Raw genomic sequence first — 21919 nt, 5'->3', positions numbered from 1 at the left:
ATACAGAATAAGTAATAAAATGTTCCAGTTGCTACTGTTCTGACATCTGAAACTCCAAAATATTGCTGGCAATTAACTAAAGTCAACAAAACCCTAAAAGGAATCCAAATAAAGGTCTATGCAGGCATAGGATCTACTATAAGAATTCATAGGGATAACAAAGAAGATCACACCAGAATATTGCTGGACCCAGCTATATTGACTATGTAAGAAAATCCAGGCTTCAGACGAAACATTAGCACTGAGGACTTCTTGAAAAGTGCAACCTATTACTTGAACCTTGCAAGGGTGGACCCAATAACTAGAATTATTTCCAGCAATTTATGCAATCATTAACTAATTCACCTCATAGTCTTTCTCTTCAGGCAAAGGAGGCACAGTTTGTTTACTCTGTTTCTGTAACTTGGCCTGATCTTCAACCTCTGTTGATTTGGATGATTCTGTTTTATCCTTAGAACTCTTTTTCTTAGATGCTTTTTCCTCTTCAGGAATGGGTGGCTCTGCCCCCTTGCCTTTCTTTTTCCCAACAGATTTTTCTTTCTTCTCTGCTTTTTTTAGCTCTTTTAAACGTTCTTCCTCCAACAGCCTATCTTGCTCTTCCTTCCAGGCCTACAGTAGAAAAAGGAAAGCTCAGAGACAGACTTAACATGAAATGTGCATTTTAACACAGCCAAGCAATTTGGGTTTTGCCCCAACAATCTGAACCATTATTGAATGCTTTCTTTATTTTTTCTCTTTAGAAAAATTGCTATTTTAGGTAATTGTAACAAGCAACATGATTATTTGCTTGCACTACATTTCAACTATGAAGTAATGTAGATGCTACTAATGTGCATTATTTAATACTGCATCAAAGTAATATTACTATGAACATAACTGCTAATTTCATATATTTATTCAGACATATTCTTATATTTCAGCTACTTAAGTAGAAGAACAAGTGGTATTCAGTAGTAATCAGTAGTTACCTTGAGAGATTCATCTCTGACAAATATATTTTTTTCCTTCTCAGCTACAGGTTCAGATGAAACTTCTACTTTACTTTTGGAAGAACCTTTGAAATTTGAGAAAGCATAAAGATTATAACTACATCATGAATGTTATATAAATGGTGCCTTGGCTAAAATAATCCCAAGGGTTAAATATTTTAGGTAAACAAAAACCTGACTCTGTAGGAAGACATTTTCCATTAAACCCAACAGTATGTTTCTCCTCCCAAAAGCACTTTCCACTGATGGAAACAAATATCTTCTTTTCCATCTGGCCTAAAAATTGACTTCAGAACAGCTACTCTCTCATAATAATTGTGAGAATTAAACAGATCTATTTCTTCTCATACCTGAAAACTGCAAGTACTTTTCAGGTAGGAAAAAGCATAGCTGAGTTAGATAGCAGTATCTGACTGACCTTGGCTGATTTCCAAAAGCTATGTAGACCAAATCAGTTTAGTACTTGGATTGAACACCACCAAGAAATACCAGGATAGTAGAATGGGTTAGGAAAAAGCATCTCCAAAATTAGCAATAACATGCCACTTCCATATTTATGTAAACAAAAAAGCAAGCAACACTTACCTCCCTAGCTTTTATTTATTTATTTTCATTTATTAAATTTTTATGTTGCTCATTTGAGCTTGCTGACATTTTGTGTACATGTACTTTGCATGTTCTTGAGGATTGGTGTTGAAGACAACGATGCATTTCAGAAAGTGGGAAGATTGGTTAAGTTTCTGGTTATGTAGCAACAGTGTTTTTGTTTGAGTAATAAACTATAAACCAGACTGGAATTAAAAAAAAAACACTAGGAAGAATGCAATAGCAAGAATATTATAGGTCAAAACACACAAGATTACCATGAGCCGATCTTGGTCTTAAAGATCTGAAGATATTAATATATTTTATTTGGCAGTACCCGGCCAAACAACAGGCATAATAAAAGTGGATGGCGTGCTGTTGTACTATTAACATCTGCTACTCATATAGTTAAAGAGAACAGCTCCTTTCCTTGCAGGGGACAGCTAGCACCCTGTCCATGCTGTGTTCAGTAACATTTAAAGAAGCTCCACAGCATAGAAATGTTGGGATTGACCAAACAAGGATGTATTACTGCTATTTAAATAATTTAGACCCTATGTGCAAAGTAAAGAGCTTCACAGTAAGAAAAGAGATTTCAGTCAAGCTATTTGCAATGGTGGGTTTATGTGTATGTGAATCAGTGACGTGCGGTGAGGTTTATGGCTGGTGAGGCAAAAAGAAAGAAAGCAGCTTTTGGCCGCCCTGCCACTATGTCCGACATAGAGGCGGGATAAATCGGATTATTTGCCGCCGAAAAGGCCGGGACTCTTCCACCGCTCTTATTCGCAAAACCTAGGCTGTGTCAGGACATGGGGGAAGGGTCTTCTGCCTGCGAGTCTCTGCGGGTCTCTCCTACTGAAGGCAGAACAAGAAAGTGAGCAAAGGACTCCCGGTGGGGGCCCCTACGGTCCCCCAAAGCGCACCGATCGCCAAAAGTGCGATTTCAAGGCAGGTGAGGCGAGACCGCAAAGGGTGTCTCATTTTGTTTTGCTTGGTTGCACTTTGGACTCTTTTTCAGTGGCAGCTTTGCCTGCTCTGGCTCCAGGGTAGACAGAAGATGGCAGGAAGCGAAAGGCTTGCCCTTAGGAAAGTTGAGCCGTGCCGAGCCCCGAAGCGCGTTGCACTCTTCGGCTGGGTAGCTGGGTAGTAGAAAAAGCTGCGCCTTGCCTTGAGACTCAGGTGTTGCGAGCCGGGGTCTCAGGGAGCCGCCGCCACCAGAAGCCCTAGCGACGCACGCTGCTTGGAGCGAGGGAAAGCCAGTGCCTTGCGCCCCAAGTGCGGCTGTCTGCGTGGTGACCTTTCCCTCCCTTTGATGTCCCCCACCAGGACTGAACGGGACCTCCGCTGGCGGCTGCCTCCCCCAGCTCTCGTCCCTCAACCAGGCGGCAGCGTTCTCCTCAGCTCCCCCTCTGTGCCACATGCTGGCCTCAGACTTCCAGCCTCCTTACTTCCCGCTGCCTTACCCGCAGCCGCCGCTGCCCTATGCGCAGAGCCAGGAAAGTGCCTACCCGCACCTGGGGGACCCCTATGGCAGCCTCAACCCCATCCACCAACACCAGCAGAGTGGCTGGCCCTCGCAGCGGGCGTGCCAGGAAGAAGCGGCGGTGACGGTGGGGGGCTCCTTTCGCAGATGCACCACGCTCTCGGCCTGGATCCACACAGGGACTACCCAGGCATGCCGCGCTTGCTCCACGGCAGGCAGCGAAAGGCTCGCCCTTAGGAAGGTTGAGTCGCGACGAGCCCCGAAGCACGTTGCGTTCTTCGGCTGGCTGGCTGGCTGGCTTTCTTGCCCGTCGGGGTGGGGGGGAGCAGGAGAGGAATGGGGCTTGGCTGGGTAGTAGAGAAAGCTGCAACTTCACTTGAGGCTCAGGTATTGCAAGCTGGGGCCTCAAGAAAGAAAGCGCCAGCCCGCCAGCAGAGGCAGGTAAAAGACTCGCCTCTGCTGGCGGGCTGCCCCTCTCTTCTCAAACAAGGTTGCCCTCCCTGCCTCTCCAACTCCTACCACCTTCCCTCTCTTCTCAAACAAACTCTCTCTCAAATTTAGAGTGAGTTTGTTTGAGTGAAGTGGAGAAACAAACACACACACACAAATTACTTACAATTACTTACAAATTACATTTTTTGAATTCCTCCCCCTCCCTCAGACCCACATACCTTTTCCAGCTGTTTCACAATCACAGAGGATTTCAACTCTGCTCTTGCAAATGTAAAAATATAAAAGGAAAAAGGCAAGAGCTGCTGAGTTCAGGCTGGGTTAGCTGCTGCCAGAGTCCCCAATGGATGACTCTGCTTAACTGTTTAAAAAAGCCTCTAAAAAACGCTCTCTACAGGGAGGCAAGAGAACCACGTGCCTCATCTACATAAGGAATTTTTCGGCTTTTAACCCTTGCTTAACTCTGCTCGAGTGATCATAAAGATAGACTAAATGAGGCATGTGGTTCTCCCGCCTCCTCCTGTAGAGGGCACTTTTTTAGAAGCTTTTTAAACAGTTAAGCACTAAGCAGAGTCACCCACTGTGACTCTGGCAGCAACTACCTCAGCCTTTTTCCTTTTACATTTTCTTTTCTTTTCATGATGACAGTGGTGAGGCTCTGCCTCCCCTGCCTCCCCTGCCTGCATGTCACTGATGTGAATGTATGTTTCATTTTTTTAAATGTCCCTTTTGCCAATATTTCTGCAAAATTGATTGGCTGATAACCCATCAACATAGACTGCCATGCTCCTTACTCCCATGGCCTTGGTGTAAAAATACAAAGGAGCAGCAGCTCATACTGAATATCCTTTGTTTCCTATGCCCAGAATACTCAAAACATTTTTAGTTTTGCTTCCACAAAGACAATGAGGCAGTTTGGAGCTTTGCTCCATTACACTGCAGTCCATTTAAAAGTTTATAGGTTTAAAGGTTTATTTAGTTTGTATGCCGCCCTATTCCCGAAGGACTCAGGGCGGCTAACAATCTGAAAGGGGAAGGGGTACAAAATAAAAATAAAAAGACAAACAATTTAAAATACAATAGTCATAACCTCGGATGGGGCTGGAAGGTTCAACAGCCCCAGGCCTGCCGGAACAGCCAGATCTTAGTTGCTTTGCGGAAAGCCGGAAGGGTGGTAAGGGTCCGGATCTCAATGGGGAGATTGTTCCAGAGGGCCGGAGCAGCCACAGAGAAGGCCCTCCCCTGGGGAGTTGCCAGCCGACATTGGCTGGCAGATGGGATTCGGAGGAGACCTAGTCTGTGGGATCTAATAGGTCTTAGGGAGGTAATTGGCAGGAGGCGGTCTCTCAAGTACCCAGGTCCGATACCATGTAGGGCTTTAAAAGTAACGACTCGCACCTTGAAGCGTGTCTGGAAACCAATGAGCAGCCAGTGCAGCTTGTGGAGGATAGGTGTGACGTGGGTGTACCGAGGTGCACCCACAATCGCTCGCGCAGCTGCATTCTGGACAAGCTGAAGTCTTCGAATACTCTTCAAGGGCAGCCCCATGTAGAGCGTGTTACAGTAGTCCAGTCTTGAGGTCACGAGGGCGTGAGTGACTATCCGAAGGGCCTCCCGGTCCAGGTAGGGTCGCAATTGGTGCACCAGGCGAACCTGGGCAAAGGCCCCCCTGGTCACAGCCGACAAATGGTGTTCTAAAGTCAGCTGCGGGTCCAGGAGGACTCCCAAATTGCGAACCCTCTCTGAGGGGCATATAATTTCACCCCCCCAGGCTGAGCGATGGAATAGCTGGACCATCTTTGGGAGGGAGCATCAATAGCCACTCGGTCTTGTCGGGATTGAGGGCCAGCTTGTTCGTTCCCATCCAGACCCTAACAGCCTCCAGGCACTGGCACATCACTTCCACTGTTTCACTGAATTGGCGCGGGGCGGACAGATACAACTGTGTATTGTCCGCATATTGGTGGTATTTAATCCCGTGCCGGCGTGCCACCCAGCGGCTTCACGTAGATGTTAAATAGGAGGGGGGACAGGACCGAACCCTGCGGCACCCCATAGTTGAGGGGCCTAGGGGTCGATCTCTGCTCTCCGACCAACACCGACTGTGACCTATCCGAGAGGTAAGAGGAGAACCACCACAGAACAGTGCCTCCCACCTCCCGCAACCATCGCAGAAGGATACCATGGTCGATGGTATCGAAGGCCACTGAGAGGTCAAGGAGCACTAGGATAGAGGAGTGACCCCTATCCCTGGCTCGCCAGAGATCATTGATCAGCGCGGCCAAAGCAGTTTCCGTGCTGTAGCCAGGCCTGAATCCAGACTGAAAGGAATCCAGATAATCGGTTTCATCCCAAAGATCCGTCAGATCACACAGGGTCAGCCTCCTCCGGGTTCCATCCACCAGCCAATGCCATCTGGCTACTACCCGGGGGAGGGCCTTCTCTGTAGCAGCTCCGGCCCTTTGGAATGAACTCCCCAAGGAGATCCAGACCCTCACCTCTCTACAGGCCTTCCGGAAAGCTGTCAAAACCTGGCTGTGCCGGCAGGCCTGGGGTTGATGAGTTCCCCTCCCCTCTCGACTGGTATGGCTGTGTGATTTTCGTGTATTTTAATTATGTGTACTGTTGTTTATGTTCCCTTTCCCCTTTGAGTTGTTCGCCGCCCTGAGTCCCTCCTGGAGACGGGCGGCATACAAATAAACCAAAACTGAAACTGAAACTGAAAGGCCACCACTTTCTCAACAACCTTCCCTACAAAGGGGAGGTTGGAGACTGGACGATAGTTACTCAAAATGGCTGGGTCCAGAGAGGGTTTCTCTGGGACATTCAGATGAAAAGTTTTGAGTGGGGGTGCCTGGTTCCAAACTGAAATATAAAGGGTGGGTATTTCATGAATACCACTAGATTATATCTGTAGGAGAACAGGTAGAGGTGGGTGGGGACGAGGTTAAACGAGCCATCAGCTTAAAGTTATTTCAGTCCCACATCTATGTCCAACCCCTCTTGAATTCTGTTGACACTTATCTAGCACCAATTTTTAACACTGAACATTAGTTGACTAGATTCTTTATTGTTTGAGTAATAAATCTCCTTAACTTCAACTTAACATATGGTCCTGATTCTTTGCGCATTACAATATCATAGAAACACTTACTTTTCGCTTTCTTTCCAGCAGCCCCTTTTTTGCCAGAAGGTGGAGACTTGACCTCAGCAGGTTTTTCCATTGCCTCTTTAGCCAATCTAAGTGCCTCCAGTTCCTGAGCCATCTTTTCTTCCTGGTATTTGGCTTCTTCTCTCAGTATCCATTCATCAATGGAGGCAGCCACCAATTCCAGATAATTCCTGGAAAATGTATTACTGCTATCAATCAAAACACTGACTAGAAAAGGCTCTTCTCCTTGACCCTGACCTACAGAATTCATTAGCAGAATTAGAAGAAATGTGCTGAACCAGAATAATTCTGCACCACTCAGGCCCAAACCCTACAGCCAGCCCAAAAGGATACCTTTTGGTCAATGGTGCCTAAAACCAAGAGGTCAAGGACAGCAAGAATGGATGCATAACCGCCATCCGTGGTGGTGCAGTGGTTAGACTGCAGTACTGCAGGCTACTTCTGCTGACTACAGGCTGCCTGCAATTTGGCAGTTTGAATCTCACCAGGCTCAAGGTTTACTCAGCCTTCAGTTCTTCCAAGGTCGGTAAAGTGAGGACCCAGATTGTTGGGGGCAATATGCTGACTCTGTAAACTGCTTAGAGAGGACAGTAAAGCACGTAAAGTGGTATATAAGTCTAAGTGCTATTGCTATCCCATTTTTACTATTGTAATTATAAACTTTAAGATAATTACTATTTTAAAAAGCTTTTGATAATTTCCTTTGTGTTATTTTAATTTTTTTTGCAGAGGTTCTATCCTTTTGTGCACATATTACTACTTCCCAGTCCCCCATTAAATTTCATATGGTAAGTCCATTAATTGATCCATAGGTCCTTTATAAAAAGCATTTTTGTCTTTATTTGGCACATACATTTTTAGTTATGAACAAAGTCTTGGCCCACACAAATTAGCTTCCACCCCCCAACATCCACCTTCTGAAAAAGGGCAAATTACAGTTAGAATCAATAGTAAATTCTTCTCATATTCATATTTTTATCATTACGTAGAAATGCCTGTTTTAATATTCACAGACTTAGAATACAAATATTACATAAACACATGCCTTATATTAGTAGCCCTATGTAAAAGCTAGTATTCAAAATGTCTGAGACAAGTGTGAAGTTGTTAAAAATATGTTACCTATTTCTCCTTTTTTTGAAATTCAAAAATATGATAGTTGAATCTCATTGGATGTTGTCTATTGGGAAATGATTATTGTTACATAGAAGCAATTTACTTTTGCTATTCAATTCAATTCAATAATTTATCAGCAATAGTAAAGTAGCACCAATCACTCATCATCAGTGAATTATTATTCATTGTCATAATTCACTCCTTCTCCCTTTCCATGTGATAGGATAGTATTTGAAATCTATTTTACCTGAACCCAACATCAGAATGCAGTGAAATGTTCCAGAACTCCTCGAACTGACGATGTTGATTAATGGGATTATGAAGGACTATCAGCAAAGAGTTATCTTGAGTATGATAATAGGAATCAATGCATCTATAATTCTGAGTTGCATTGTGAAGGACCTGTTAACAAGAGAAGAATTAATACGATTCCATTCTCATTAAGAGACTGTTTGTAGAGGTGATGGGAAAAAAGACCGTGGCTACATTTATTTGTGCCAACTGATTTATAGACAACTGATAGACACCAATAATAGAAATTGTGAAGTGTTTTACCATATATATTCAAAATGTAAATGATTGTATAAAATAGATAATATAAAAATAACATTCAGTTTGAAAAAGTGAGGAAAAGAAAAAAAGCTGCAAGGCATATAATATTTAAAATAAGAAAGGTTTGAGTAGAGATACAGTCATGTGAAAAAGTAAGTACATCCCATGTAAAGCTTTTTCTTCTTTAACATTATGTGAATATATCAATATTTTATCTTTATTCAATCAGTATAAAGATAAAGGTGATGTAAATTTGAAACAATAGAAAATACTTGTAGCTCGGGTTTTAGATTTTGGCAGTGGTTTGCTTTCCACGCTTGTCAGTTGGCCATTTGATTGGTTGATTTAGAACCAGGCATTGAGTTAGCCATTCCAAAATCCCAAATTCTTTTTTTAGCTATTCCTTTACTGGAATGTTTAGATCATTGTCATACTGCAAGGTCCACTTTTGGTTGAACTTCAAGCTTCTGACAGATAGGTTCATATTATCTTCAAGAACTTCTAGTACAATGAACAATTCATAGAGGATTTCATGATGACAGCTGTCCAGGCCCTAATTCAGCAAAGTAGGCAAACCACGACCATCATGCTTTATGGTTGGTATCAGGCTTTTCTGGTCAAATGCTGTCTTTGGGTTTTGTCCTTATCTTCTGGTTTATAGCAAAATATATTTTCCTTGTCTGTCCAGAGCACATTGTTCCATAAGTCCTGGTTTTTGCCTAGGTGTTCATGAACAGACTTTAGTCTTGCCTTTAGTTATTTCTGAGCAGCAAAGATTTTAGCCTGGCATACCTCTCACATAGATCTACTTGGGGCATCTTCTTTCTAATGATAGACTCACAAACTTTTATATCAATAATGGAGAGAGCTACCTGTAGGTTATGTGATCAAATACTGGGATTCCTAGAGACTTTTAAAATTTGAATTTTGAATTTGAATTTGAATTTATTAAAATTTATAGGCCGCCCTTTTCCCTGAGGGGACTCAGGGCGGCTCACAATCACAAGGGAGGGAAGTGCAACATCAAAAACAAAACAAAATGTGAACAAAGAAAAAAATAGTAAAACGCAACTTTCGTTCAACAATCAAACACTCGGGCGGGTGAATTAGGAACCTATCCCCAGGCCTGCTGGGAGAGCCAGATCTTGAGGGCTGCGCGGAAGGTCTGGACGGTGGTGAGGGTACGGATCTCAGCGGGGAGATCGTTCCACAGGGTCGGAGCTGCAACAGAAAAGGCTCTCCTCCGTGTAGTCGCCAGTCGGCATTGACTGGCAGATGGGATTCGGAGGAGGCCCAGTCTGTGCGATCGAATTGGTCGAAGGGAGGTAATCGGCAGGAGGCGGTCTCTCAAGTACCCAGATCCACTACCATGGAGTGCTTTAAAGGTGGTCATCAGTACCCTGAAGCGCACCCGGAGACCAACAGGTAGCCAGTGCAGCTCGCGGAGGACAGGTGTAACGTGGGCGAACCGCGGTGCGCCCACTATCACTCGCGCGGCTGCATTCTGGACTAACTGTAGTCGCCGGATGCACTTCAAGGGCAACCCCATGTAGAGCCCATTGCAGTATTCCAGCCTAGAGATCACAAGGGCTCGAGTGACTGTTGTGAGAGCCTCCCGGTCTAGGTAGGGCCGCAACTGGCGGACCAGGCGAACCTGGGCAAATGCCCCCCTGGTCACAGCTGACAGCTGGTGGTCAAAAGTCAGCTGTGGGTCCAGGAGGACTCCTAAGTTGCGGACCCTATCTGAGGGGTGTAAAATTTGACCCCCCAGCCTAAGTGTTGGTACATTCGCCAAATTATTGGGAGGGAAGCACAACAGCCACTCGGTCTTGTCCGGGTTGAGTACCAGTTTGTTAGCGCTCATCCAGTTCCTAACGGCCTCTAGACCCTGGTTCATCACGTCCACCGCTTCATTGAGTTGGCACGGGGCGGACAGATACAGTTGCGTATCGTCCGCATATTGGTGGTATTTTATCCCGTGCCTCCGAATGATCTCGCCCAGCGGTTTCATGTAAATGTTAAATAGTAGGGGGGATAAGACCGAACCCTGTGGCACCCCACATGTTAGGGGCCTCAGGGACGATCTCTGCCCCCCGACCAACACCGACTGCGACCTGTCCGAGAGGTAGGAGGAGAACCACCGTAAAACAGTGCCTCCCACTCCCACCTCCCGCAGTCGTCGCAGAAGGATACCATGGTCGATGGTATCGAAAGCCGCTGAGAGGTCAAGGAGAACCAGGATGGATGCATAGCCTCCATCTCTGGCCCTCCAGAGATCATCGGTCAATGCGACCAAAGCGGTTTCTGTGCTGTAACCAGGTCTGAAGCCGGACTGGAAGGGGTCAAGATAACTAGCTTCCTCCAAGGCCCGTTGAAGCTGGAAGGCCACCACCTTCTCAACAACCTTCCCGATAAAGGGGAGGTTGGAGACAGGACGAAAGTTGTTTAAAATGGCTGGATCCAAGGATGGTTTCTTCAGGAGGGGTCTCACCACCGCCGTTTTAAGTACGGCGGGGAAGTGCCCCTCCCGAAGGGAGGCGGTCACGACCGCCTGGATCCAGCCATGTGTCACCTCCCTGCTGTTGGCAACCAGCCAGGAGGGACACGGGTCCAGAATACAGGTGGAGGCACTTACAGCTCGAATGGCCTTGTCCACATCCCCAGAGGCAACATCCTGGAACTCAACCCAGAGATGATTTGCCAAGCGGTCCTCCTGTGTCTCGGCTGGATCTACTGCGGTGGAGTCCAAGTCCGACCGAAACCGAGCTATTTTGTCCGCCAAGAATTGAGCATAGTCCTCAGCCCTACCCTGCAAGGGGTCTCCCGCATCCCTCCTGTTAAGGAGGGAGCGGGTTATCCTAAACAGGGCGGCTGGGCGTGACTCGGCGGACGCAACCAAGGCAGAAATGTATGATCTTTTGGCAGTTCTTAATGCTCGAACGTAGTCCTTGGTGCAGGTGGTTAGAAGTGCTCGGTTCGCCTCGGACTTATCGGACCTCCACTGGTGCTCTAGGCATCTCCTCCGGCGTTTCTTCTCCCGGAGCTCCTCGGTAAACCAAGGGGGCCTCCGGGATCCACTGACCCGGAGGGGCCGTAGTGGCGCAATCCGATCAAGAGACTCCGACGCCGCCGAGTGCCAGGCGGTAACCAGAGTCTCCGCCGAACTGTGGGCGAGAGTATCAGGAATGACCCCAAGCTCCGTCTGGAACCTCAATGGGTCCATAAGTCGCCTGGGGCGGAACCACCTGGTCGGTTCCTCCTCCCTACGGTGGGGGTTTGGCCTCCGGAAGTCAAGCCTCAGTAGGCAATGGTCTGACCACGACAGGGGTATGATCTCATTACCCCTCAGACCAAGATCACACATCCACTGCTCCGAGAGGAATACGAGGTCGAGCATGTGACCCGCTGCATGGGTTGGGCCCCGAATTACCTGGGTCAAGCCCATGGCTGTCATGGAAGCCATGAACTCCTGCGCCCCATCAGAGCGTTCACCGAGCGATGGCAAATTGAAGTCCCCCAGAACTATAAGCCTGGGGAACTCAACTGCCAGCTCGGCTACTGACTCGAGGAGCGAGGGGAGGGATGCTGCAACGCAGTTGGGAGGCAGGTACGTTAGCAGCAAACCCACTTGACCCTTGAGGTCCAACTTTATCAGCAGGGACTCACACCCGACAAGCTCCGGAGCAGGGACCCTACGAGGTAACAGAGACTCCCGGATTACAATAGCCACACCGCCACCCCTTCCCTGGGCTCTCGGCTGATGAAGCACCTGAAATCCCTCTGGGCACATCTCTACAAGGGGGACTCCTCCTTCTGTGCCCAGCCAGGTTTCAGTAATACATGCCAGGTCTGCCCTCTCGTCAACAATTAAGTCCCGGACGAGGGGAGCCTTGTGAATAACAGACCTGGCATTTAGCAACAGCAGCCTGAGACCAGGGTCCTGGGTACTCGCGCCATCTGGTCTTGGAGTGGGACTCAAAGGGCCGGAAGGAGGGATCTCTGTAATGTAGCGAACCCTCCTTCCCCGGTAATGGCTAGCCCTAAGGTCCCCGCCGTATCTGCCTCTCCCTGTCACGACCGCAATGCTCCGACCCACTCCCGTGGCCGTAGTCCCCCCAATCACCCCGGTACCCCCCGCCTTCCCTAGCAGGTCCTCCGAGCCAAGCATACTCAAACACTCACACAACCAGTCCCCACGTAATTATTAAAATACACAAATGCAACAGTAATAACAATAAAAGTGGGTCACTCACACACTTACGTACAATCCCATATACTCAACATACTAAAGATAGAAGAAAAAGGGAGAGAAAAAAGAAGGAAATAAGAAGAATAAAAGTAGCGCAAAATTGTTAAAGTGCGAGTTCAGGGAGAGCCAAATAGTTCTCAGCAGATGGCTCTGCAACAGACAGATTCTGGGAAAATCCAGAAAGTCCAGAGTAGTTGAAGGAAGCAGGGGGCTTTCTCGCATACTGCAGTACCCCCGCTCTTCTAATGGTGGCGCTCTCTGAGGCCAGAAGTCCAGGGTGGTATCAGGTAGCAGTGGCCGTGCCAGATGGAAATGCAGTCCAGAAGCCGCGCTCAAAAAAGAGTCAGATGTCGAACAGCAGAAGGCCCTATAGCAGGCCCTGCAGCAGCAGCAACCAGGTGGGGGGGAGAATTCACCGAAAGGAGGGGCCAAGCCGAAGGGAGCGGGAGGAGGGGGTGCCCAGCCGAGCTGGAATGGCAGTAGATGTGAACAGCCTCCCATTCTCTCCCAGTACTGTTCCTGGCTGATCACCTTCTCCATAGGGCGATGGCTAGCCCGGCGTGAATCTCAATCCCTCACAAGGAGCAGCTGAAATGCCAAAGCTGAAAAGAAAGAAACGTCACCCAGCAGCAGGGGGGGGAGGGCGAGGCTCTCTTAGCCAGCAATTAAAGAGGGCCAAAGCTCCCTCAGGCCAGGATTGTAGATTGGCCTCGTTAAGAAGGCGCCGTTACTGTCTATTGTTCATGTGGCGAGGGGGGGGGCAGCGGGGGGAGCAGCAGAGGAGGGCGGGGGGGGGGGTGCCCAGCAGTCGCTCGCCAGAAATTATCAGGCCACTGGAGCAGGCTCCTTCAGCCTCCCTCCAGATGAAAACGCTGCTCTCCCCGATAGAAACGCTGCCTGTTGACTGAGAAACCACCATCCGCGGGGGGGGGGGGGGAAACGCCGCCCGAAGGCCGTCCCACGCTGTCCAACACCGCCGAGGCTCGTCCAAGACTGTCTCTGCCTTCCTCGCTCCACGCCAGCTAGAAACGTTGCCTATCAGCTGCCTCTCTCTGCCTCTCTCGGTCCACGCCAGCAAGAAACGCTGCCTGTCAGCTGAAAAGCCACCATCCACCGGGGGGGGGGGAACGGCGCCCGAAGGCTGTCCCACGTTGTTTAACACCGCCGAGGCTTGTCCCAGGACGCCCAAGAATGTCTTTCCAGCAGGCAGCCCTCCGGACGCTCTGGATTCCTCTCTCCCAAAACCTTCCGTTCGAGAGGTCCAGCGGTCGGTAAAAACACAGACTGGGTATTTTCTCTGTCTTCCAACCTGAGCGGTGAGTTCAGGCAGCCATCTTCCTTCGCACATGCGCACCAAAATTATTTTTGCTCTGGGGTTGAACTTGGTGGGACAACCTGACCTGGTAAGTTGGCAGTTGCTTGAAATCGTCTCCACTTACAGATAATCTTCTAGACAGTAGAATGATTGATGTCCAATTGTTTGATGATCTTTTTCCTAGACTAACTTCATCTATCTTTCTTTTTAAAGCCTCTCAGAGCTCTTTCAATTTAGGCATGGTGATATTACACACTTTAGCAATGAAGAGAAACTAAATGTCTGAAGTTTCAGTAGGACAGCTATCTCTCAGATCCTCTCTAACATGTTCTAATCATGTGCATCTCCTCTAGTACACCTGATTCTAACTTTATATATTTGATAAATTTACAGCTTTTGCACATGTGAAATTTGCATTTATGCTTACTTAAATTACACAACATAATGCAAGTGGTGCATATTGTGTATATTATATCTCCTTTATGTATCAATATTATTGAAATGAAGATTAAATATATGTATGTTGAAATTATGTTGAAAAAGTTAAAAAAAAAATCATTGGGGTGTACTTTTTCACCTGACTGTAAGGGCAGTTGACCTATAAATTTCAGGATCATCATTGAAAAGGCCCAATATGGTTATCTGCAATTTTCAGCATAACACAGATGGACATATATGGATGGGTTATTTTAGTAATGGACTGGTCTGTAATGAGAAAGATGACCTATTCGTATGTTAAGAGCAAAACCTTGAAACTGATTCAACTAGCTGTTTTAACAATAATGTAACATATGCAGACAGCAAGGTGTCCACTCAACATTCTGACTACAATTTCCTAAAATTGAATGTTGACATACAACAGAATGTAAAATTAGCAGTATGTGACTCATAGTAGCTAACCTATCATAGTACCTAAGCTATCGCTGCTCAGGAAAGAAAATACAGCATTCAAATCTTTGATGAAGAATGTAGAACTTCTAACAAAGTTCAAATGTGTTCAAACAGGCAAAGTCCTCAATTCCACACACACCCCACACACACATACATATAATATAAATATACTATGCTCCCTATTCTAATGCAATTAAACTATCTAGGAGAACACCACAGTCAATACTATCAAAAACTACTGAGAAACCAAACAGGGTCAATGAAGTTGCACTTCATTTATCTCTCCTGAAGAAAATGACCTGTCAGGTTGACCAGGGTTTATTTTGATCCACAATCCAGAAATATTCTAGAATGATAAATAACTTATGCTAGAATATCATTAACTACACAAGTAATAGTTCTCAGATTAAACTCAACTGTGGGTATAATGTTGAAAATATAAACTGAGAGTTATTTTGTGGAAATGCACATTAAGCAGGTCCTGTGCAAGAGTGTTTACTAAATGAGGCAACAAATTACAGTTACCTGGAAGAGAAGTTGTGGTTGAAAATGCTCAACAAAACACCAGTCATTCAAACACCGCTGCTGGGTCTTTTGGATGGCTGAAATTACCTTATGAGAAAATAAGTAAAATTTAGCTTATTTAACAAATGTTGGGAAGGAGGTGAAAAAGAATTAATAGAGGCTTATTTTCTAGCTTTAGAATCTAATTCATTTTAAATTGATCAGCTTGGAATCTCTACATTTCCACACTATCACATGCATCCAACATTTGTGGTGAGATGGGCAGCCAGTAAATATAATAGATAGATAAATAAATAAATCTGCATGTTCAACACCTTCTTATTTTCTGTAAAATGGCCCTTTTCTTCATTAATACATCAATATCTTCATTCTGGGTATGAAGTTGCCATTAAAAACAGAAGATGAAAAACAAAATGTTAGCACTCAACCAATGCTGTCTAGAAAGTACAATAGTGCTCTCTTCACTTCCCATATTGTGACTTTATTAGGGATATACAGACAATTCTAAAAGTAATTTCTAAAAACTATCTCAATAGAAGAACACACACTGTATATTCCAAAGTTTATATGACCTAGAAAGAAACTCTGAAGGTGAATTTCTTAAATTCAGTTTAGGAGACAGGCTAATCTCAAGAATAATTTGATGTTATTTATCCTGATATTAGTCTTGCAGTACACCATGCTTTGAAAAATGAATTGTAATATTTATATGTATTTAGGTGACATCTATTTTGCTTTTAACATTATAGCATTTTCAAAGTAATATGATTATATTAGATATATTTTAGGACTACCTACATCTTTTTTCCCCTCATTATAATTCTCAATGTAGAAACTAAATTGTTTTTAATCAGAGGTTATTGTATTTTTTTTTTAAAAAATAGCAGCTTTTTACACCTACAAAAAAGCAAGTTATAATAAAATCACATAACCAACTTAATGCACTGAGAGGTTGGAAGAATCTTTGTTACAGCTGAAGCTATCTCTCAAGCATAATTAATACCTAATTTGAAATTCAGCCCTTTTTTTGTACATTGAGTCTTTATTGATTAGCTCTTGGGCCATATCAAAGTGCAGTTCCAGAAACAAATTGTTTTTCCACTTTTTTCTTCACTATAAATCTTTAAGTTGATTCAAGTTAAAACCCTTTATATTTCAGGTCAGTTACTTCATGATGAAGCAATTCAGCCACATATTACCATTTTGTCATAATGCATAAGGTGCTAAACTATATGTGAAATGAAGGAAGAATATTCATTGTTTTTGATCAGCATAGGAGTTTTGGGGCCCTTTTTGTTTTATTAATTTTCATTCTTAAATTAGAAAATGCTCTAAAAGTGCTTTTTCCTGTTTTCCTTTCTTCAGTCTAGTCATATAGTAATGGACTTGTACCAAATCCAAGTTCACACTTGACTACAGAACACACTGGCCAATTCTGGACCATTCAGTCCACTTTATCTCATACATTACACAGTTACTATAGAGATAAAATTAGAGGAGTGTGTTCAGGACAACCTCTCAGACCTCTTAATTCAGAAAGTAATTGTAAGAGTAATATTAGATCTATATGTATGAAAGGAGAAAATGCTTGACCTATTTCCTTTCCTCTTTTACTATCAATGAAACAAATCGTAGCACTTAAAGAGGAAGTTCAGTTGTAAAAATGGCAACAGAGGAAAACATTAGAAATTTTAGAGCATTGCTTTTTCAATCTTCAAAGCAGCATGAAAAGCTTATTAGTTTACAAAAGAAAGTGGAGATGATTGGGGGGAAAGTCATTTAGAGTACTTTAAGTGGTCATCTGCAAATTTGTAACTCCTTGTTGAAAAAAAAAACCTATTTTGTGAAAACCAGCAAATATGATGAGATGAAACAAAGATTATAGATGTTTGTACCAATGTGTAATCCATATGTGAGAATCTCAGGCATTAAGTATATGAAATACATTTTCATTTTCTTTCCTCCATTTTTTTTACTGCAAACAACAAAACATTAAAAATACAAACAATACAGAATGATAGCAGATGGGAATATGAAATATTTCATAACTGTCAACAGCATCATTTACCCCCGAACAGAACAGTATGGAATGAGAGGCTCCAATTCTAATTATGTAGAATACAGCACACATATCTTTACAAGATGAAGTGTCTCAAGCTTCTTAAGAAATTCAACCTATTGTACATTTTTAAAATTAAAAACAAGGAGCACTAAATTACTAGAATTTATTTATAAATTCTGCTTCTTATTTCAGCCCTTCTTACCTTATCTACAGAATTGTTCAGACCATTTTCATAAACATCAGCAATCAAATCTGTGGAATGTATTTGAAGATATATACATAATGTTTAGAAATGTTAGATTCTGCTATTTGGTTCCAATTACTTAAATGCTCAATGAACAAAATGGGTACTATGCAATCTTCAAAAAATTATATTCATATATTCAAAGCATTGTCTTTTCTTCTTCTCTTGGTATCTGCTTTTATATATTAGTATAGTCTTTATTGTCATTATACATCATGTATACAATGAAACTGGTTTTAGCCTCACTGGTGCAATCCATGACAACAAATACGAACAACATAGTATAGAGAATAGTATAAAGAATAATTCCTATGCAAGTAATTAGTGGGGGGGGAAGAAAAAGAAAGAAAAAGAAAAACTACTCATATGTTTCCATATGTGCGTGGAGTGATTGTGGTTGTGTTCAAGAGTCTGACAGCCCAAGAAACTATTTTTAAATCTATTTGTTCGGCTGGCTATGCTTTGATGTCTTCTGCCTGATGGTAGAAGTGCGAAGAGACACTGACCAGGGTAGGAATCATCTCTGAGTATCTTTCTCACTCTGTAAAGCAGTGAGACCTGACGATGTCATCCAGTGGTGTTAGAGGGCAACCAATGGTTTCTTCTGCCGAATTGATCACTCTCTGTAGTGCTTTCCTGTCTGCAGCAGTTAAACCAGCATACCATGCTGTAATGTACTATGTGAGGACACTTTCTATTGTGGACCAATAGAAAGAGGTCATTAGTCGTTGTACCTCCTGATTTTTTCGCAGGACTCTAAGGATATGAAGTCTCTGTTGGGGCCTTTCCAATCACCAGGGCGGTGTTGTTTTTCCAGGTGAGATCTTGACTAATAAGCACTTCCAAGAATTTGAAAGAGGAAACCCTCTACACACAGCCCCCCTCGATATACAATGGGACAGGTTCCTCTCTGTGCTTCCGGAAATATTTATGCAAGAAGACCTCAGGCCATAACTACTGTGTTTCCCCGAAAATATGACATATCCTGATAATAAGGCCATGCCACATTTTTCTGGCGGGCAACAATATAAGCTCTCCCCCCCCCAAAAATAAGCCCCCCGGACAACCCCCCCCCTCTGTCCAGGCAGAGCGCCACTCACCAACCTAGCGGTATCCCTAAGGTGCCAAGCCGCAGGAACTGGTTGCCGCCCGGCAACCCCAAAACAAAAAGCCCTCCCCTGATAATAAGGCCCAAGCCATATTTTGTGGGTCAAAAGAAAATAAGAGCCTGTCTTATTTTTGGGGAAACATGGTATATTAACAGTCATAGCTTCTATGGCAGAATCACCTTCCTCAAGCTTCAGGCTTTTGAATATATGAAGATGGGAGCACAGTAGCCCTGTTATCACTGTTCTCAGATTTGTGAAGGTAAATTCAGACATCAACAGCCTATTGCTCCTTTCATGGAGAGAGTTACTCATGCATCCATCTCCTTTCATCTCATGCTCATTGTAGAAGTTAGAATAGGGCTAGTTCAAGAATCAGATTCCATTAAACCAGCTATATTGTTCTCCAGATCTGAAATATTTTATATACAATAAGCAATTCTTCATCTGCTAACTGTAGAGTCCAATAGAAAGGTAGCGGAAAACCAGCTGATCTTTAAAAGATCTTTAAAAGAATTCTTAAAGCAGCATTCTTGCCAGTGCTTTGGAAAAGACAGGGATCCCTTCTATTTAAGAGGACAAGAGCAATGCTAATTTTAGTGGTCATAATTTTTGAAGTAGAGAGGATGCTTAGCAGTTAATAAGAATATACAGTGCTGCATTAGAGAATGGGCAATATTGAAAAGGGGAAGCCAGGGAAGAGTGGCTTCAATCTGAATTACTAACTTTCCCAGACACACACTTTAGACTGGCAACATAACTCCTATTATGAACAAAAAGTAGAGGTAAAACATACTAAATTCCATGTTTCTATTCTACCCATATCATGCCAGGCTATCCCCATATCATATCATACCTGTGATAACTTTTGAGTATAGACTCAAGAGAAAAAGAATCCATGATGCATGGCAGAGATTTTATTATTTTGGCCTCAGGGCATATTCTGAACTCAGAAAATGGAATACGTTAGTAATATATGCTAGGATGCCATGTTATGTAATGTAAAAATATGGTGTATAAACAGCCACACTTAAGAACACTCAACAGATCGTTCATCCCTCCCAAACAAAACTCAAGCCAGCTAATCCCATATAGATATTATAGCACTTCCAATCAGTGATGCAATATGCTCTAAACACCTTAGTACAGATAACTGTTGTATATCTTCTCCCCATCACTGCAGCAATAGCATCAATAGTGGCTGGATCATTTTTAACATTTCCTTCATAAGCAAAGAATGCAATGGTCTCAAACATTTTAGGGTTGATGAGCAGAATATTAAGGATGAACTATAGGCTCTAGCAGATTCACAGTGTAGCTATCGTGGGAATGTAACAAGTCACAAATTACCAATTTACAAGAATGCCACAATTATCCCTACTTAATTTTGTCCTTTTCATGACCAAATTTACACAGAGCTGGTGTGTGGAGCTACTGGGAAAACGTTTTAATCGTAAAGAGTCCAGAGTAATTTTTGTACATAAAGACATGTTTGGACATTTGAATTTTGTTTTGCAGCATGCTAGCTTCCTGTTTTTAATTAATGTAAAAACCATGCTAGGGTCTCTCTCTCTCCCTCCTTCCCTCCCCCCACTCTCTCACACACACACAACTCCAAAGCTAGGCATTCAGTGTGCTGTAAAAAAGAATCTATAGTCAGAAATTCATGCAGCAGTAAATTTCTTGGGAACAATATGAATCAACTGATACATCTTATTAATGCTGCAAGTTTCTAATTTCTCAATATAGTGAACAAGGACTCCAGAGGAATTCCAGAGGCAAAATGGAAAGGGAAAAGGAAAAGAAGATATTTCCAAACAATGTATACCTGAGCTGCAAGATTTGGATAGTCTCTTGATATTTTCCCCCAGTAAAAAAGAAAAATGTTGTTGACTTTGAAATGCACTATCCTCAGAGTCTAGATCTATGAAAAAGAAATACAAAAAAAAGACAATTAGATCAATTCTGAGTACGCATTCATACAGGAATTCCCCTGCATTACCAATTCAGCTTTCAACACTGACAGTACAGTGCAGAAAATGTTTCCCTTAGAAACTGGAAACAACTTTGTTTGGGAAAAGTAGAGCCTGTAATCAATGCAGCCATCTTGAGAGCTCTCCCTTGGTAACCATTTTCTTTCACTTAGGAAAAAAAAGAGGGCCAAGGATGGTTATACCAATAGCCAACATGGGTTCGTTGAAAGCAGATCATGCCAAACAAATCTTATTTCATTTGTGGACAAATTAGTGGATCAGTGAAATGCTGTGGATATAGTATACTTAGATTTCAGTAAAGCATGAGCTAAAGTAAACCACAACCTATTTCTTGGCATGCTAGAACATGTGGAATAGACAACCCCACGACCAGATGGGTCTATAGCTGGCTGACAAATCATACTCAACATGTAGTCCTCATGTAGTTGGAACTACAACTACACGGAGGGAAATAAGCAGTTGGGTACCCCAAGGTTCCCTTTTGGGCCCGATACCCTTCGATATCATCATCAAATTTGCAGATGACATTAAGCTGGCAGGAATAGCCAACACACCAGAGGACAAGCTTAAGATCCAAAAAGATCTTGACAGACTTGAACACTATGTCCTATCTAACAATATGAAATTTAACCTAGATAAAAGTAAAGTTAGGCAAGAAAAATAAATTTCTGGAAAGAATACAGAGAAGAGCAACAAGAATGATTAGGGGGTTGGAGACTAAAACATATGAAGAAGGGTTACATGAATTGGATGTCCAGTCTAATGAAAACAAGTACTAGAGGAGACATGATAGTTCCAATATTTGAGGGGCTCCTACAAAAATGATGGGGTCAAACTATTAGTCAAAGAACCAAAAGGCAAGACGAGATGGATAATGGATGGAAACTAATTAAGAGAAGCAACCTAGAACTAAGGAGAATTTTCTTAACACTGAGAACAATCAACCAAAGGAACAACTTGCCTTCAGACATTGTGAGTGTTCCATCACTGGAGACTTTCAAAAAGAGACAAAATAATCATTTATCTGAAATAGTATAGTCTCCTACTCGAGCAGGAGGTTGGACTAGAAGACCTCCAAGGTTCCTTCTGTTATTCTATGTTCTATGGTTGTGTGTGGAATTTTGGAAACTATATCATTTAATGAACACAAATGTTATAAAATGGCAGTTTGTTCTGATTTTCTTAC

At 43.5% G+C, this 21919-nt stretch overlaps 1 protein-coding gene across 7 annotated transcripts in view; it reads right to left on the bottom strand.

Moving 5' to 3' along the window:
* Nucleotides 1-21919, bottom strand: part of SPAG17 (sperm associated antigen 17) — a 126986-nt gene that overhangs the window by 71532 nt on the left and 33535 nt on the right. For all 7 annotated transcript variants that reach the window (XM_087716467.1, XM_087716468.1, XM_087716469.1 and 4 more), the window contains 7 exons: nucleotides 20568-20663; nucleotides 17592-17641; nucleotides 15328-15414; nucleotides 8043-8197; nucleotides 6662-6849; nucleotides 969-1054; nucleotides 346-609 (listed from right to left, as the gene is read on the bottom strand). In XM_087716467.1, coding sequence (XP_087572593.1) covers nucleotides 346-609; nucleotides 969-1054; nucleotides 6662-6849; nucleotides 8043-8197; nucleotides 15328-15414; nucleotides 17592-17641; nucleotides 20568-20663 — 926 coding nt within the window. The remainder of the gene's footprint in view (nucleotides 1-345; nucleotides 610-968; nucleotides 1055-6661; nucleotides 6850-8042; nucleotides 8198-15327; nucleotides 15415-17591; nucleotides 17642-20567; nucleotides 20664-21919) is intronic.

This window comes from Thamnophis sirtalis, unplaced genomic scaffold, assembly GCF_051295495.1.
Source record: "Thamnophis sirtalis isolate CommonGarterSnake01/CBP01778 unplaced genomic scaffold, rThaSir2_p1.2 scaffold_5, whole genome shotgun sequence".
Classification (NCBI taxonomy): Eukaryota; Metazoa; Chordata; class Lepidosauria; order Squamata; family Natricidae; genus Thamnophis; species Thamnophis sirtalis.
Note: the sequence above shows the minus strand (reverse complement) of the source record. Positions and strands in the feature narration are given on the sequence as shown.